Genomic DNA, 16,614 nt, shown 5'->3' with positions numbered 1-16,614 from the left:
CTAGGAACCATGAGGTTGCAGGTTCGGTCCCTGCCCTTGCTCATTGGGTTAACGATCCAGCGTGGCCGTGAGCTGTGGTGTAGGTTGCAGACACAGCTCGGATCCCGCGTTGCTGTGGCTCTGGCATAGGCTGGTGGCTACAGCTCCAATTGGACCTGGGAACCTCCATATGCCGCGGGAGTGGCCCAAGAAATAGCAAAAAGACCAAAAAAAAAAAAAAAAAAAGAGAGAGAGAGAGACAAAACACAAATACATAAATAAAGCACTGTTACACGGATTCATTCTATTTGACCCTATAAACTGTGTTCCTTTTCTGCAAATATATAGTAGATGTGTGATCTGAGAAATGTGCCTGGGAATGGTCTACAAAGCCTCTGAATTTTATCCTTACCTCGAGTAACATTTCCATCTCAGCTCTACAGTAAGGGGTAATTTAGCTAAATGTTTTTATTTATTTATTTATTGGTTGTGCCCTTGGAATGTAGAAATTACCAGGCCAGAGACCAAACCTACACCAGAGCAGTGACTCAAGACTCCACAGTGACAATTCCAGATCCTAAACCTGCTGTGCCACAAGGGAACTCTGGTAAGTGTTTTTATTTTATTTTACTTTATTTTTTTTTGTCTTTTTGCCTTTTCTAGGGTCACTCCTGCGGCATATGGAGATTCCCAGGCTAGGGGTCCAGTTGGAACTAGATCTGCCAGCCTACGCCCCAGCCACAGCAACATGGGATCTGAACCGAGTCTTCGACCCACACCACAGCTCACAGCAATGCCGCATCCTTAACCCACTGAGCAAGGCCAGGGATTGAACCTGCAACCTCATGATTCCTAGTCGGATTTGTTAACCACTGCGCCACAACAGGAATTCCTATTTTATTATTTTATTTTTATTTTTTGTCTTTTTAGGACTGCACCTGTGGCATATGGAGGTTCCCAGGATAGGGGTCTAATTGGAGCTACAGCTGCTGGCCTATACCACAGCCATAGAAACACCAGATCGTTAACCCACTGAGCGAGGCCAGGGATTGAACCCGAAACCTCATGGTTCCTAGTTGGATTCATTTCCACTGTGCCACGACGGGAACTCCAAGTGTTTTTATCAAATACACAATTCTATAGTGGACTGTGTCATGGGATTTTATCCAAGGATCAACAGTATCCACAGACTTCCTTTGCAATGAACCTTTGCAATTTCAGAGAATTACTTTTCTACCTGTACAGTGGGGGCAATAGTACCCACTTCTGAGGGGTTGTAATGATTCATTATTCTCTTAGCCAGTACTTATGAAGTGCATATTTGGCATTGTTCTAGATACTGAAGATAAAGGAGCAAAGTCCTTGGTGTCAGGGTCTAAATTCTAGTATGGGAAACAGCAATGGACCGATACAGATATACTGAGGACAAATATATTGGTGAAAAGTGCTAAGAAGAGAGTAAGAATGGTGAGTAGTGACAGTGAGAGAGCCTGAAGCTTTTGAATTGATGTTCAGAGAAGGCAGGGACCTCAAGTGGAAGGGAGTAAGCCATGTGGATGTGATGGCTCACATGTCACTCACACCCTGCAGGCCTCTGTATCAGCAAGTAGGCAGTGATGCTGGGGCAGGGTGAGAGGCTGATGGCTGAGAACAGAGTAAGGGATGGAGGCCGTGTCAGGTAGCACCTGTTGGCCCATTTCATAAGCTTTCAGTTTTATTTTCAGTGAGGTGGGGAGCCACTGAAGTGTTTGAGAAAGCAAGTGGCAGAACTGGATCAAGGTTTTTTTGCCTGTTTGTTTGTTTTTAGGGTCACACCTGAGGCATATGGAAGTTCCCAGGCTAGGGGTTGAATGGTAGTGACAGCTGCTGGCCTATACCACAGCTCATGGCAACACTGGATCCTTAACCCACTGAGAGAGGCCAGGAATTGAACCTGCATCCTTATGGTTACTAGTCAGGTTCATTGCCGCTGAGCCACAAGAGGAACTCCAGATCTGGGTGTTTTAAAAAGACCTACGTATTTAAAAAAGGCCACTCTATTCACTAGACAGAGTGAGGCAGGAGACAATTTAGGTTATTAAAATATTCCAGGAGTTCCTGTCGTGGCTCAGCAGAAACGAATCTGACTAGCATTCATGAGGATGGACAGAGGTTTGATCCCTGGCCTTGCTCAGTGGGTTAAGGATCCCGCATTGCCGTGAGCTGTGGTGTAGGACGCAGATGTGGCTCCATTGCTGTGTCCCTGGCATAGGCTGGCGGCTACAGCTCCATGGGCCCCTGGCCTGGGAGCCTCCATATGCCCTGAGTGCGGCCCTAAAAAGAGAAAAACACACACACAAAAAACCACCACAAAGTACAAAACAAAACTATCTGAACACATTTTTAAAAGTCAAGTCCTTGCAGGAAAAGTTATAAATCATTAGGACAGAATTGTGATGTCACCTTTTTCTTTTTGTTGTGTAAATACCCCCTTTAAGGGGTTTCCACTGTTGTATGGAGTCAGAGAGCCTGGGATGGGAGCGGAGGGTCCCCCGCTTTGGGCAGTGCGGTGGGCTACAGGCAGGCGATGATCAGACCTAGCCGGACCCCTGACCCGCGCCGCTCAGCTGGTCGGCCCCGCCCAGACGGTGACGAGTAATGCGGCTTCAATTGCCCACCTCTAAGATGGCTGCAGCCTGCTCCGGGGGATGCTGGGAGAGCCAAGCGCCCGGGAGGGGGCAGGTCTGGGGGGCGGGTCCAGGGCTGGAGTGGGGGCGGGGAAGGCGGCCTCCCGGCGCTGATTGGCCGGCTCTGAGTGGCTGTAGGCGGGCGCGCTGGCCGGCCTGGACGTGAGGGCGGTGGGCTAGCGGCAGCAGTGGCGGCGGCGGCGGCATCCCTCAGCGGCTGCTCCCCTCCGCGGCTGGCGGCGAGGGCGAGGGCGAGGCCGGCCGTGCTGGCCACGGGATGAGGAAGAGGGCCGAGCCTGTCGCTCTGGAGCATGAGCGCCGCGCCGTCTCGGGCTCGCCCTCCGCCGGCTCGGCCGCCTCGGCGCTGGACGCCGACTGCCGCCTGAAGCAGAACCTGTGCCTAGCGGGCCCCGGGCCGGCTGAGCCGCGCTGCGCCTCCGACGCGGGCATGAAGCGAGCGCTGGGCAGGTGAGGAGCGGCGGGGGCGGAGCGGGAACCATGGCACTCCGGGACTGCTTGCCCTCCATCCCGCGTGTCCCCCGACCCTCTCAGGGAGTCCCTCTTCGCCAGGTGCCTCCCTCGTGGTCCCTTCTGGCCCCGCGCCCCTTCCTCCCCAGGTGGACCTGGGGGACCCCGCCGGCGACTGGTCGACTAGCGCGTGTCGACGAGGGTGGGGAGGCCTTGAACGCCCGGCGCCGACCCGGCGGGGCGGGGCGCTCGGACCGAGTGTCCCTCTCGCCAGGTGGGCTGTTCACTGGGTGCTCGAATCTCTTTGCGGCGTCCTCTCCTGATAAACTGCCGTGTCCTCGGGGAAGGTCGAGGGGTTGGCTGTGTGCTGGGTGAGGAGGTGCACCGCGTCCTGGGGGAAGGTCGAGGTGTCGGCTGTGTGCAGGGGCAGGGGATGCCGCGTCCTTGGGGATGGTCGTCCTTGTGTTGGGGCAGGGGGTGCACCGCATCCTTGGCTGCCGGGGGCAAGCCAGTCCTTCGCGAGAAGCTGGCATGTGGTGCGTGGAATGTGTTCACAGGAGTCATCTCCTTGGGAATCTTCGTCCCGTCCGGAAGTCACCTGGTTATTTTCGGCCTCCCTTTAGGGAGATGAATGTGTTTATGTTAAACTAATCTCAGTTGAGATGGGAACGTGTTTCACGCTTGCAAATTTCTTCCCTTGGGCTAATTTCTTAATTATCTGGCTGTTTGTAGAACAGATCACTTAGGGCAATTTTGAAGTCTTAATGTTTCATGGTGTTTGAAAAAGTTAGCATGAGGCTCAGGTGTTGTAGCGGAGCCACTTCTTCTGAGGTCAACTGGAATGCCCTTAATTGACAGTGGCCACTTTTGTGTAAAATATCCAAATAGCCCCTAAAAATATCAGTTTCACTGCACATACTCTAATATACAAAAGTCAGATCATGAAATTAAGCTATATACTTCTCTAAGTCAGTGGTTCCCAGTCCTGCTCAGGACTGACAGTATTTTTGTTTTTGTTGAAATGATTTAGCAGTGGTCACTGTCTTTTGTGAAACTAATCTCTTTTGTGGGAAGTTTTTCTGTATTAAAAACTCGTGATTGGCCTTACTGAACTTTTATTAACAGGCTTGGCATAACACTTAGGTTGGGAACTCTTCCTTTGAAGAAATCAAATTGTGATCTCGATAATGTTTGGGGAAACAGTGCCTGCCTGGCACTTTCCTTGAAAGATGTACTGTATTAAAAGGATCTGATTATTTTTATTTTTGAGTTGAGGACAAAGAGAAGCATTCAGGTAGTGCTGTATCCTTTTGATAATAAAAGGCTGTCATGGGAATAAAAAGAAAAGCAGAGGGTGGGAAGACCAAATTTGTGCATTACCCCTGGCTTCCTTCCCTTTTGCCTGAAATGCTCTTCTGGACATTTTCCTGCTATATTTTCTCCTTCAGCCAGGTCTCCACTCAACTGTCACCCCTTCAGAGGGGCCTTCCCAGACTAGCACATCCAAAATAGGCTTGGTGCCACCTTCAACCCCCGTTGTCTGTTTACTTATTTCTTCCTCACACTTATCCTTACCTGACAATATGCTTGCCTGCACATTTGATTTGCTTTATGGGTAGTCTCCCTCACAAGAACGAAAGTCCTGAGAGAGCAGGGACGTTGCCCTCTTGGCTTCTGGCTCCAGTACTTGGCACATAGTAGGTGGGAAGACATACTTGTTGAATGAATATCTAGAATGAATTCCTAGACATGGAATTGCTGGGCCAAGGGGTGTATGTTTACGACTTTGAAAGGGAAGGCCAGGAATTTCTGTTGTGGCTCAGCAATTAAGAACCCAGCCGGTATCCTTGAGGGTATGGGTTTGATCCCTGGATTCACTCAGTAGGTTAAGGATCTGGTATTGCTGTGAGCTGTGGCTTAGTTCGCAGATGCGGCTTGGATCTGGTGTAGCTGTGGCTGTGGTATAGGCCAGCAGCTATAGCTTTGATTTGATCCCTAGCCTGGAAACTCCATGTGCCACAGGTGTGGCCCTAAAAAGGGGAAAGGAAAAAAAAGAAAGAAAAAAAGAAAACAAAAAATGGGGAGGCCAAAGTGCCCTCTCAAGAAGTTGTACTGGGGAGTTCCCGTCGTGGCTCAGTGGTAATGAATCCGACTAGGAACCATGAGGTTGTGGGTTCGATCCCTGGCCTTGCCCCAGTGGATTAAGGATCCATTGTTGCTGTGAGCTGTGGTGTAGGTTGCAGACATGGCTCGGATCCAGCATTGCTGTGGCTGTGGTGTAGGCCGGCGGCTACAGCTCTGACTTGACCCCTAGCCAGGGAACCTCCATATGCCGAGGGTTCAGCCCTAAATAGACCAAAAAAAACCAGGTGTTTTTATCTTTCTTTTCTTGATTGATGAAAACACATATAACTTGTAGCTTTAATTTGCATTTCTTAATGGTTAAGTGGCAATTTTTGTGTGTTTTTATAAACACCTGTAAAATTTTCGTAATTATTTACTTCTTTCATGACCTCCTTTGTTTGGGTCCTCCTGCACATTCTTATAACTTTCTATTCTGCACATGCTCTAATATACAAAAGTAAAGAAGACTGATATAATGAATCTCTGTGTATCCATCACTTTCTTTCAGTGGTTTTCTATGTTTTTCTAATCTTGAATCATCTCTTCCTCCTCTTCTCCATTTTTGGTATGGTGGGAAACTATTTCAAAACAACTTATTTCATCCATAATATTTCACAATATGTCTTGAACAAACGATTTTTTTGAAATATGTATATATATATAGCCCCAGTGCTGTTATTATATTGTCAAAATTAAAATTAATAATTTATTATTTGTAATCAGTTTAATATGTAATATCCAATCTACATACACATTTCCCTGTCTCAGAAATGTCTTCTTTCCATTAGTTTGTTTCAAAATCCTATACATTTCTTAAGTTTATTCCTAGTCATTTTATCTTTTTTGTTATTGAAAATAGGATTTTTTTGATATTACATATTGATACTAGTTATATTTATTAATCTTGTAACTAACAATTTACATAATCTTAGTTTCAAGTAGTTTTTGCAGTTAATTCTCTTGGATTTTCCAGGCATACTATCATGTCAGCTGCAAGTAATAAGACTCTTGGGGGTTCCTGTCGTGGTGCAGTGGAAACGAATCTGACTGGGAACCATGAGGTTGTGGGTTTGATTCCTGGTCTCCCCAGCTGGTTAAGGATCTGGTGTTGCCATGAGATGTGGTGTAGGTTACAGACACTGCTTGGATCTGATGTTGCTGTGGCTGTGGTATAGGCCTGCACTGTAGCTCCGACTGGACCCCTGGACTGGACTGGGCCTGTAGCTGTAGCTGGGAACCTCTATATGACATGGGTGCAGCCCTAAAAAGCAAAAAAAAAAAAAAGTTTTGTCTCGTTTTCTCCTTTTTTGTCTCTTGTTTCTTTCCCTTTTTTGATTACATTGTATTTCCAGATCAAGCGATGGTATTGGGTACCCTTGTCTTGTTCCTGACTTTAATGACAATTCTTTTAGTGTTTTTGCCACATTATTTTACGAAAGAATGTGTTGCTGCTATTTTGTCTTTTATTATTATTTATTTATTTATTTAGGGCTGCACCGACGGGATGTGGAAGTTCTTAGGCTAGGGGTCAAATTAGAGCTGCAGCTGCTGGCCACAGCCACAGCAGTTCGAGATCTGAGCCACGTCTGTGACCTATACCACAGCTCACGGCAATGCTAGATCCATAACCCACTGAACGGGGCCAGGGATTGAACCTGCATCCTCATGGATACTAGTCTGATTCATTACCACTGAGCCACAAAGGAAACTCTTGTTTGTCTTTTTTTTATTATTTTTTAAATTATTTTTTATTTTTTGTTTTTGTCTTTTGTTGTTGTTGTTGTTGCTATTTCTTGGGCCACTCCTGCGGCATATGGAGGTTCCCAGGCTAGGGGTCCAATCGGAGCTGTAGCCACCGGCCTACTCCAGAGCCACAGCAACGCGGGATCCGAGCCGCGTCTGCAACCTACACCACAGCTCATGGCAACGCCGGATGGTTAACCCACTGAGCAAGGCCAGGGACCGAACCCGCAACCTCATGGTTCCTAGTTGGATTCGTTAACCACTGCGCCACGACGGGAACTCCTGTCTTTTTTTTAAATCAGAAATGATTGTTTAGCTTTATCAAATGCTGTTTTAGCATTTGTGAAATGATCATATGGATTTTGTACATTGACTTGTTAATATACTGAGTTATAGTAATTTTAGATCTCATATTATTGAATCATCATTTTATATTGCTGAATCATTATTATTGAATCATCACTGATAACTCGCATCATGTAGACAGATTCTGTTAATACTTGGGAATTTTACATCATTATTTGTGAGATTAGTCTGTAATTTTCTTTTTTGGGGGTAATTTTTAATGCCATCTTCATCAAGTTTTAGTGTTTTCTATAGCTTTGTTAAAGATTTTGAGCAGCCTAGGAAAAGGGAGAAAAGAGTTGCAAACAATGTATCTGACAAAGGTTTAATCTCCGAAATATACAAACAGTTCATATAACTCAACAGCAAAACAAATAACCCAATCGAAAAATGAGCAGAAGACCTAAATAGACATTTCTTCAAAGAAAACATACAGATGGCCAACAGGCACATGAAAAAATGCTCAACATCAGCAATTATTAGAGAAATGCAAATCAGAACTACAATGAGGTACACCTCACACCAGTCAGAATGGCTGTCACTAATAAGTATACAAATAACAAATGCTGGAGAGGATGTGGAGAAAAGGGAACCTGCCTATGTTTGGTGGGAATGTAAATTGGTACAACCACTATGGAAAACAGTATGGAGGCTCCTCAGAAAACTAAATATGGAACTACCATATGATCTAGCATTCCCACTCCTGAGCATATATCCAGACAAAACTTTCATTGAAAAAGATACATGCATCCTTATGTTCACTGCAGCACTATTCACAATAACCAAGACATGGAAACAATCTACGTGGCCATTGACAGATGAATGGATTAAGAAGATGTACACAATGGAATACTATTCAGCCATAAAGCAGAATGAAATGCCATTTTCAGCAATGCGGATGCAACTGGAGATTCTCATACTGAGTGAAATCAGTCAGAAAGAGAAAGGCAGATACCACATGATATCACTTATGTGTGGAATCTAAAATATGACAGAGGTGAACCTATCTACACAACAGAAACAGAATCACAGACGTGGAGAACAGACTTGTGGTTGCCAGAGGGTGCAGGAGGGAGTAGGATGGACTGGGAGTTTGGGGTTAGTAGATGCAAACTATTGCATTTAGAATGGATAAGCAATGAGGTCCTGCTCTATCACACAGGGAGCTATATCCAATCACTTGTGATAGAACATGGTAGAAAATAATATCAGAAAAAGAATATATATGAATGGATTACTTTGCTATATAGCAGAAATTGGCAGAACATTGTAAAATCAACCATACTTTAGTAACAAAAAATTAAAAATTGTTTTTTCTTTCTGTTCCTTAGCCAGTTTAAATGCATTTGAAATGCTTCTTTAAATTTTGGTAGAATTTGGAGTTCCCATCGTGACTCAGCACTTAACGATCCCGACTAGTATCCATGAACGTGGGTTCTGTCCCTGACCTTGCTCAGTGGGTTAAGGATCTGGTGTTGCCGGAAGTTGTGGTGTAGGTTGCAGATGTGGCTCGGATCTGGCATTGCTGTGTCTGTGGTATAGGCCAGCAGTTACAGCTCTGATTTGACCCTTAGCCTGGGAACTTCATATGCTGAGGGTGCAGCCCCAAACCACCCCCCCCCCAAATTTTTTTTGGTAGAATTCACCTGTAAAAGTACTTAATAAGCATGGTGCTTTTTTAGAATATAGCACTTTGATAACTATTATAGTTTCTTAGATTTTTTTGTCTCTTTCTGAGTTCAGTTTTGGTAGTTTATGTATAAATAAGTGTAAACACATAAATATATATATATATATATATATATATATTTATAGAAAGTCATCTGTTATAGCTCGCTTTTCCTTTTGTACCTGGAGCTAATCCCTAGTCTTGTTTCCTATTTTATATACTTAGACTTCTCCCCCCTTTTTTTGTTGATCTAGTACACACACACACAGACACACATACTCAATGAAGCTGATTTTTTCCCAAAGAAAAAAAATTTTTTTTTATTGTTCTGGGAGGCCAGGATGCTACTGAGGCTACAGAGAAGTGGAAAGAAGATGTTCTGTCTGAAGAGGCCAGCGGCTACTGCATTCTATTCTGTGGCTGCCCAGCTGGAATGTGGCTCCAGGGTGGCCAGATTTTCCAGTCTTTCCTGAAGAGTAGTTGAGTGTAGCTGTGTCTGTGATCTCTAACTTTTAAATGTTGGTGGCAACTAACTCAGATGAAAACAGCAACCTTGGAGGTAAAACCAAACCAAACCAGTTTTTTGGTTTGTTTTCATTATTGGACTAAAGGGTCAGTTTTGAAGGTTGATGTTTATCTGACTTACATGTCACCCCTGCACTCCATGAGAGAGCACCGGATATTAGTTTTGTTTTGCACTCTCCTGGCACAAGGAGGCAAATGAGGGATTCTGTGGGCCTTTCATGTTCTTCTCTATAATCCTGCCGTTCTTGGCACCAGGTATGCCATAAAGGCATAAGTGGTCTAAATTGGGCCCTAAGGAGGCAGTAATGAGATGCATAGGTCTGTGTGTTTCAGTCAGACTCTCCTTCCACTGCCAGCTCACAAGCCAGATCTGCTGGATAATCAGGGCTGCCTGGGAAGTTTCATAGCTTTTGACCTTTATGTGTAAATACAGAAGAACTCAGGCATCATCCTTGGTTCCTCCTTAATCCGAAAGTAGGAACTTCACACAGGGCTGCTCATGGCTTCACCATAACCCAGAAAGGCAGGTGAACATCTGTCTCTTTCACGTCAGTCTTCTTGAGGGTGAATATGGAGCTCACCCTCTAAGCGTCTGTGCATGGTATCTCTTTATCCATTCTTTACACATTGAGAAGGTGACAGTGTGCTCTGAGCTGGCTTTTGTAGATAAATTCTGGTTTTCTCCGTCTTCCTCCTTCCACTGTGGTCTCTGCTTGGACTTGGACAAGCCAGAAGGCAGGCTTTGTTATGGTGCCTATGGCTGGGTCCATCTCTTCCTAGTTGTGATTTATCATATCAGGGACACCTTCTAAACCTGGACCCAGGACCCTAGAACTTGGTGCTTCTTTGGTGGGATCCCTGTCCTGTATCTCCACTTGCCTTTCCATATTCTTTTGGCCAACTCTTCTTAAGGGAGTATCTGTCTTCTACAGTAACATTGGGTGTACACTGCTCAAATGCAGGAGATATTTTAGGGTAGATTAAAAGCTCCAGAGGACACTTTTACAGAGGTAGCTTTGGAAAGAGGATTAGAAGATGGGTCATCTCAACGTTCTGCTGCCAGCGCTGGAGACAGGATGCCTTTCCAGACTCATGATCCTCCTCTTCTTTCTCCCAGTAGAGACTTTACCTTGCAAAATGCAGTCTATGGGAAAATTTTAACTGCAATATGATTTTGAAAAGTGACAGATTAAGTCAGTGATTTTCACCCAGAGGTGATGTCACAGAACATGGATGTTCATATGGAGAGTGGGTAGGTCATTTGTCTCAGAGTGCCAGGGTCTGGGTGTCAGTGAGGGCAGGAGCTGCTGACATAGGGAGGCACAGTACCAGGAGGCTCAGCCTGAGATGACCAGTTAGCAGATCATCTGCTGAAAGACCTGCCATTTAGGCTTGGTGCCCATCTTAGTATCATTTGATAATTTTAGGGGGAAGCTTGCATAGATAACTGAGTATCAAGTGAGTATTTCCAGGTTTGTGGCTTGGGGTGACTTGTTAACTCTCTGTGTTTCTTCCTCTGTAATGTGGGGATAAGAATATCTTATAAGACTTGGGGGTGAGGCTCCCAAGTATGAAAGAGCCAGGCTCATATGAGCACCCAGTCAGTGGCATCTTGGTTATCCCTGTTATTGTTGCTTCTGTTATTAGTTGAGAGTTTTTTTTGTTTTGTTTTCTGCTTTTTAGGGCTGCACCTGTGGCATATGGAAGAATGCCACATCCTGGGTCTCTTTTGAAGGAGGTACTGACAGGGTTTGCCACTTAGATGGGTATGAAGGAGTGAGGAAAGTCAGAGGATTCACTAGTCTCCTGCCTTTTTTTGTTTTTTTGTTTTGTTTTGTTTTGTTTTGTTTTTTTGCTCTTTAGAACTGCATCTACAGCATATGGAGGTTCTCAGGCTAGGGGTCAAATCAGAGCTACAGCTGCTGGCCTACACCACAGCTCATGGCAACGCCGGATCCTTAACCCACTGAGCAAGGCTGGGAATCAAACCCGCAACCTCATGGTTCCTAGTCGGATTCATTTCCACTGTGCCACAACAGGAACTCCAGTTGGGAGTATTGAGAAAGCTCTGTTATTTTAGATCAAGAATTTACCCCTCTCTCCCTTTCTATCCTCAAACTATTATGTCTTCTCAGCCAGTTGTTGTGCATATATAATTGTCATCATGATCAGTTAACACATCCATTGGCAGTAGAACATTTTAAACAATACTTTTTGATTATTCAGCACTTTTTTTTTTTTTCCATCCTTTCGTAACTCTTCTAAGTGCTGAAGCTGTAGCAGTGGATGAGGGTCATGTCTTGTGGGAGAGGCAGATAACAAGCGAAGTGTGTGCCGTGTCAGGTGCTTGGGGCTTGAGGAGAAAAGTAGGGTCAGTAAGGAGCAGCCGAGGCATGTGTATGGTTTGGGTGACAGGAGGCCTTTCTCATAAGGGGATTTTTGACTGGAAGCCCCTGGCTGCTTTAGAGTGGAAGAATGCCTGGATGGGTTGTATGTCACCAATATGTTACTCTGACTGCAGGATGAGGACAGACTGGAGGGGCAGCAGGGGCAGGAGTCCTGCTAGGAGTCATCCAGGCAACAGATGATGGGGACTCGGGTCTGGAGGAGCTGTGGAAGAATGTTACATCCTGGGTCTCTTTTGAAGGAAGTACTGACAGGGTTTGCCACTTAGATGGGTATGAAGGAGTGAGGAAAGTCAGAGGATTCACTAGTCTCCTGCCTTTTTTTTTGTTTTGTTTTGTTTTGTTTTTTTGCTCTTTTAGGACTGCATCTACAGCATATGGAGGTTCTCAGGCTAGGGGTCGAATCAGAGATATAGCTGCTGGCCTATGCCAGAGCCCCAGCAACAGAGGATCTGAGCCGCATCTTCGACCTACACCACAGCTCACGGCAACACGAGGAGGTTTCTGCCCAGGGCCTTGGTGTGCTCCTGGGGTGGCCCAGCAGGGGAGACTGCTGGTGCCAAGCACCATGGTGGTGGGCATGGTGTCTCTGGGACCCAGTGCACCCACCAAGTTGGAGTCCCCAGACAGGAAGGCAGGCCAAGGGTGGTGTAAAGTTACAGGGAAGTGGGTAGATGTGTGAAGGAGCATTGAGCCTCTCTTCTGGGTACTTCTGTTTTCTCTGTGAAATAAGAGCAAGGCCCTCTGATGAGGGAAGAACAGGTACTGCAGGTGTTTCCTTTTCAGTTCCACCTGGACTTACTCTTCGCTCTCTCTCCTTGACCTAATCATATGTTAAATTCTCTTTAACATGAACAGTCAAGCTCCTTAGCAGGAGTTCTTCTTCCTCTTCCTAACTTTTCTTCTTCTCCTCCTCCTTTGCTCTTCTTCTTCTTCCTCTTCTCCCCCCTCCCCACTTCTCCATTTTTTAAAGTTATATTGAGGTATAGTTGATTTACAATGTTGGGATAATTTCTGCTTTACAACAAAGTGATTTGGTTAAACATATACACACATCCATTTTTTTCCAGATTGTTTTCTAATATAAATTATCATAGAATATTAGGTAGAGTTCCCTGTGCTATATAGCAGGTCTCCCTTGGCTAGTCATTTCATTCATCATAGTGTGCATTTGCCAGTCCCAATCCCTTAGTCCATCTCTCCTTCCCCACTTGTTCCCTTTGGTAACCATAATTTTTTCAAAGTCTGTGAGTCTGTTTCTCAAATAAGTTTATTTATATCCTTTTTTATTTTTATTATTTATTCATTTATTTTAATAGTGATTTTTATTTTTTCCATTATAGCTGGTTTACAGTGTTCTGTCAGTTTTCTACTGTACAGCAGGTGATCCTATATCCTTTTTTTTAGATTCCACGTATAAGTGATATCATAAGATATTTGTCTTCCACTGACTAATTTCCCTTAGTATGATAGTCTCTAGGAATATTGTGTTATTGTTAATTTCTCCTTTTACAGCTGTTATCAGTTGCCTTATATATTGAGGTGCCCTATGTTGGGTGCATATATATTTACAGTTGTTATATCTTCTTCTTTTTTTTTTTTTTTTTTGGTCTTTTTAGGGCCGCACCTGCGGCATATGGAGGATCCCAGGCTAGAGGTCCTTTTGGAACTGTAACCTCCAGCCTACGCCAGAGCCACAGCAATGTGGGATCCGAGCCGCTTCTGTGACCTACACCACAGCTCACGCCAACACCAGATCCTCAACCCACTGATTGAGGCCTGGGTTTGAACCTGCATGGATGCTAGTCGGGTTCGTTAACCGCTGAGCGATGATGGGAACTCCAGTCGTTATATCTTCTTGAATTGATCCTTTGATCATTGTGTAATGTCCTTCTTTGTCTCTTGTAACTGTCTTTATTTTTAAAGTTTATTTTGTCTGACATGAGTATTGCTACGCCAGCTTCCTTTTGGTTTCAGTTTACATGGAATATCTTTTTTCATCCTCTCATTTCAGTCTAGAGCTGAAGACGGTCTCTTGAAGACAGCATATATGTGGGTCTTGTTTTTGTATCCATTCAGTCAGTCTGTGTCTTTTGGTTGGAGCATTTAGTCCATTTACATTTAGGTAATTATCGATATGTATATGTTCTTATTGCCATTTTGTTAATTGTTTTAGATTTTTTGTTGGCCTTTTTTTCTTCCCTTCTTTTGTTCTCTTGTGGCTTGATGTCTGTTTTTGGTGTTGTGTTTGGATTGCTTTTTCTTATTTGTGTGTGCATCTATTGTACATTTTGGTTTGCAGTTACCATGATGTTTTGATATAGGAGTATATCTGTATATCTATATCTACAAGATTGTTTTAAGTTGCTGGCCCCTTTTTTTTTTGTCTTTTATTTTGCTATTTCTTTGGGCCGCTCCCGCGACATATGGAGGTTCCCAGGCTAGGGGTCTGATCGGAGCTGTAGCCACCGGCCTACGCCAGAGCCACAGCAACGCGGGATCCAAGCTGCATCTGCAACCTACACCACAGCTCACGGCAACGCCGAATCGTTAACCCACTGAGCAAGGGCAGGGACCGAACCCGCAACCTCATGGTTCCTAGTCGGGGATTCGTTAACTACTGCGCCATGACAGGAACTCCAAGTTGCTGGTCTCTTAATTGCAAATGCATCTCTTGTATCCTGCATTTGTACCCTCCTCTTCTCCTGATTGGTGGTTTTGATATCATATTTGTGTGTGGATGATTTCCTACCTTTACTGTACGTTTGCCTTTACCAGTGAGCCTTCTCATTTGTAATTTTCTTATTTCTAGTTGTGGCCTTCTCTTTTCCACCTAGAGAAGTTCCTTTAGTATTTGTTGTAAAGCTGGTTTGGTAGTGCTGAATACTCTTAGCTTTTGCTTGTCTGAAAAACTCAATTTCTCTGTCAAATCTGAATGCAAGCCTTGCTGGTAGAGTATTCTTAGTTGTAGGTTTTTTCCTTTCAACACTTTAAGTATATCATGCCATTCCCTTCTGGCCTGAAGAATTTCTGCTGAAAAATCAGCTGGTAACCTTATTAGGTTGCCCTTTATGTTATTTGTTGTTTTTCCCTAGGTGCTATCAATATTTTCTCATTGTCTTTAATTTTGATTCACATGGAATTCCCGTTATGGCTCAGTGGTTAACAAATCCGACTAGGAATCACGAGGTTGTGGGTTTGATTCCTGGCCTCACTCAGTGGGTTAAGGGTCCAGCATTGCCGTGAGGTAGGTCACAGATGTGTCGGATCCTGTGTTGCTGTGACTCTGGCATAGGCCAGTGGCTATAGCTCCAATTAGACCCCTAGCCTGGGAACCTCCATATACCACGGGTGCAGCCCTAAAACAGACAAAAAAAAATTTTTTTTTTGATCAGCTTGATTAATATGTGTCTCAGGATGTCCCTCCTTGGGTTTATTTTATATGGTATTTGCTGTGCTTCCTGGACTTGACTGAGTGATTCCTTTTCCATGTTATGGAAGTTTTCAACTATTACCTCTTCAAATATTTTCTCTGACCCTTTCTCTTTTCTTCTGGCACCTCTATAATGTGAATATTGGTGCGTTTAACATCTTAGACTGTCCTCATTTCTTTCCATTCTTTTTTCTTTATTCTTTTCTCTGTCAGTGATCTTTCCACCTTGTTTATTCATTCTTCGGCCTCCTGTATTCTGCTATTGGTTCCTTCTAGTGAATTTTTCATTTTGGTTAATCTCCACTTGTTTATTCTTTAAGTCTTATATTTCTTTGTTAAATGTTTCTTGTAATTTATCAATCTTTGCCTCCAGATTTTTTCCAAGATCTCGGATCATCTTACTACTGTTATTCTAAAGTCTTTTTCATAGAGGCTGCTAATATCCAGTTCACTTAGCTGCTTTTCTGGAGTTTTGTCTAGTTCTCTCATCTGGCTTGTATTTCTCTGCCTTTTCACTTGGTATAGCTTTTTTTCTGGTCTCTTTTTTGCAGGCTAGAGGATTATTGCCTCTCTTGCTTCTGGGGTCTGCCTCCTGAAAAATGAAGTTGATACCAGGGCTCGTTGCAGGCTTCCTGGTGGGAGGGAGAGGTACCTGCCCACTGGTAGATGAAGCTGAGTCTTGTCCCTCTGGTAGGTGGGCTTTGTCTCTAGGTGTGATTACAGGTGGCTGTGTGCCTGGAAGGACTTTAGGCAGACTCTTTGCTGATGAGTGGGGCTCTGTTCCCACCCTGTTTTCTGTTTGGTCTGGGGCTTCTCGGCCCTGATGGCTGAGGGGTAGGGGTGGCGGGGGCAGACATTTCAAAAATGGCGGCCTCCATGGAGCTCATGCCAATGATTATTCCCTGGGATCTCTGCCTCCAACATCCTGCCCCCACAGTGAGCCACAGCTGCCTCCTGCTTTCCTAGGAGACACTCCAATACCTGTAGGTTGGTCTGACCCAGATTCTTATGGAGTCCCTGCTTTGCCCTAGGACCTGGTGCACATGAGATCCTGTGTGTGTTCTCCAGGAGTGGAGTCTCTGTTTCCCCCAGTCCTATTGAGCTCCCGAGTGAAAGCCCTGCTGGCTCTCAACACCAAATGCTCCAGGGGGGCTCCTCCCCAAAATGCCAGATCTCCAGGCTGGGGAACCTGATGTGAAGTTTTGAACTCTCACTCCTGTGGGAGAGCTTCTGTGATATTGTTCTTTTCTTCCTTTT

At 44.7% G+C, this 16,614-nt stretch overlaps 1 protein-coding gene across 2 annotated transcripts in view; it reads left to right on the top strand.

Annotated features, from left to right (window-relative positions):
• The first annotated feature begins 2,803 nt into the window (after positions 1-2,803).
• Positions 2,804-16,614, top strand: part of ABHD12 (abhydrolase domain containing 12, lysophospholipase) — a 58,803-nt gene continuing 44,992 nt past the window's right edge. For both annotated transcript variants that reach the window (XR_014832051.1, XM_021078253.2), the window contains exon 1: positions 2,804-3,113. Coding sequence is in view for 1 of the 2 variants with exons in the window: in XM_021078253.2 (XP_020933912.1) it covers positions 2,923-3,113 (191 nt within the window). In the remaining variant the exon portion in view is untranslated. The remainder of the gene's footprint in view (positions 3,114-16,614) is intronic.

Source organism: Sus scrofa, chromosome 17 (assembly GCF_054392235.1).
Source record: "Sus scrofa isolate SSC_HxYL_T2T_F1_AM1 chromosome 17, Sscrofa_HxYL_maternal_Yorkshire_Landrace_v2.0, whole genome shotgun sequence".
NCBI classification, from domain to species: domain Eukaryota; kingdom Metazoa; phylum Chordata; class Mammalia; order Artiodactyla; family Suidae; genus Sus; species Sus scrofa.
This window is presented reverse-complemented; position numbering and strand designations above follow the sequence as displayed.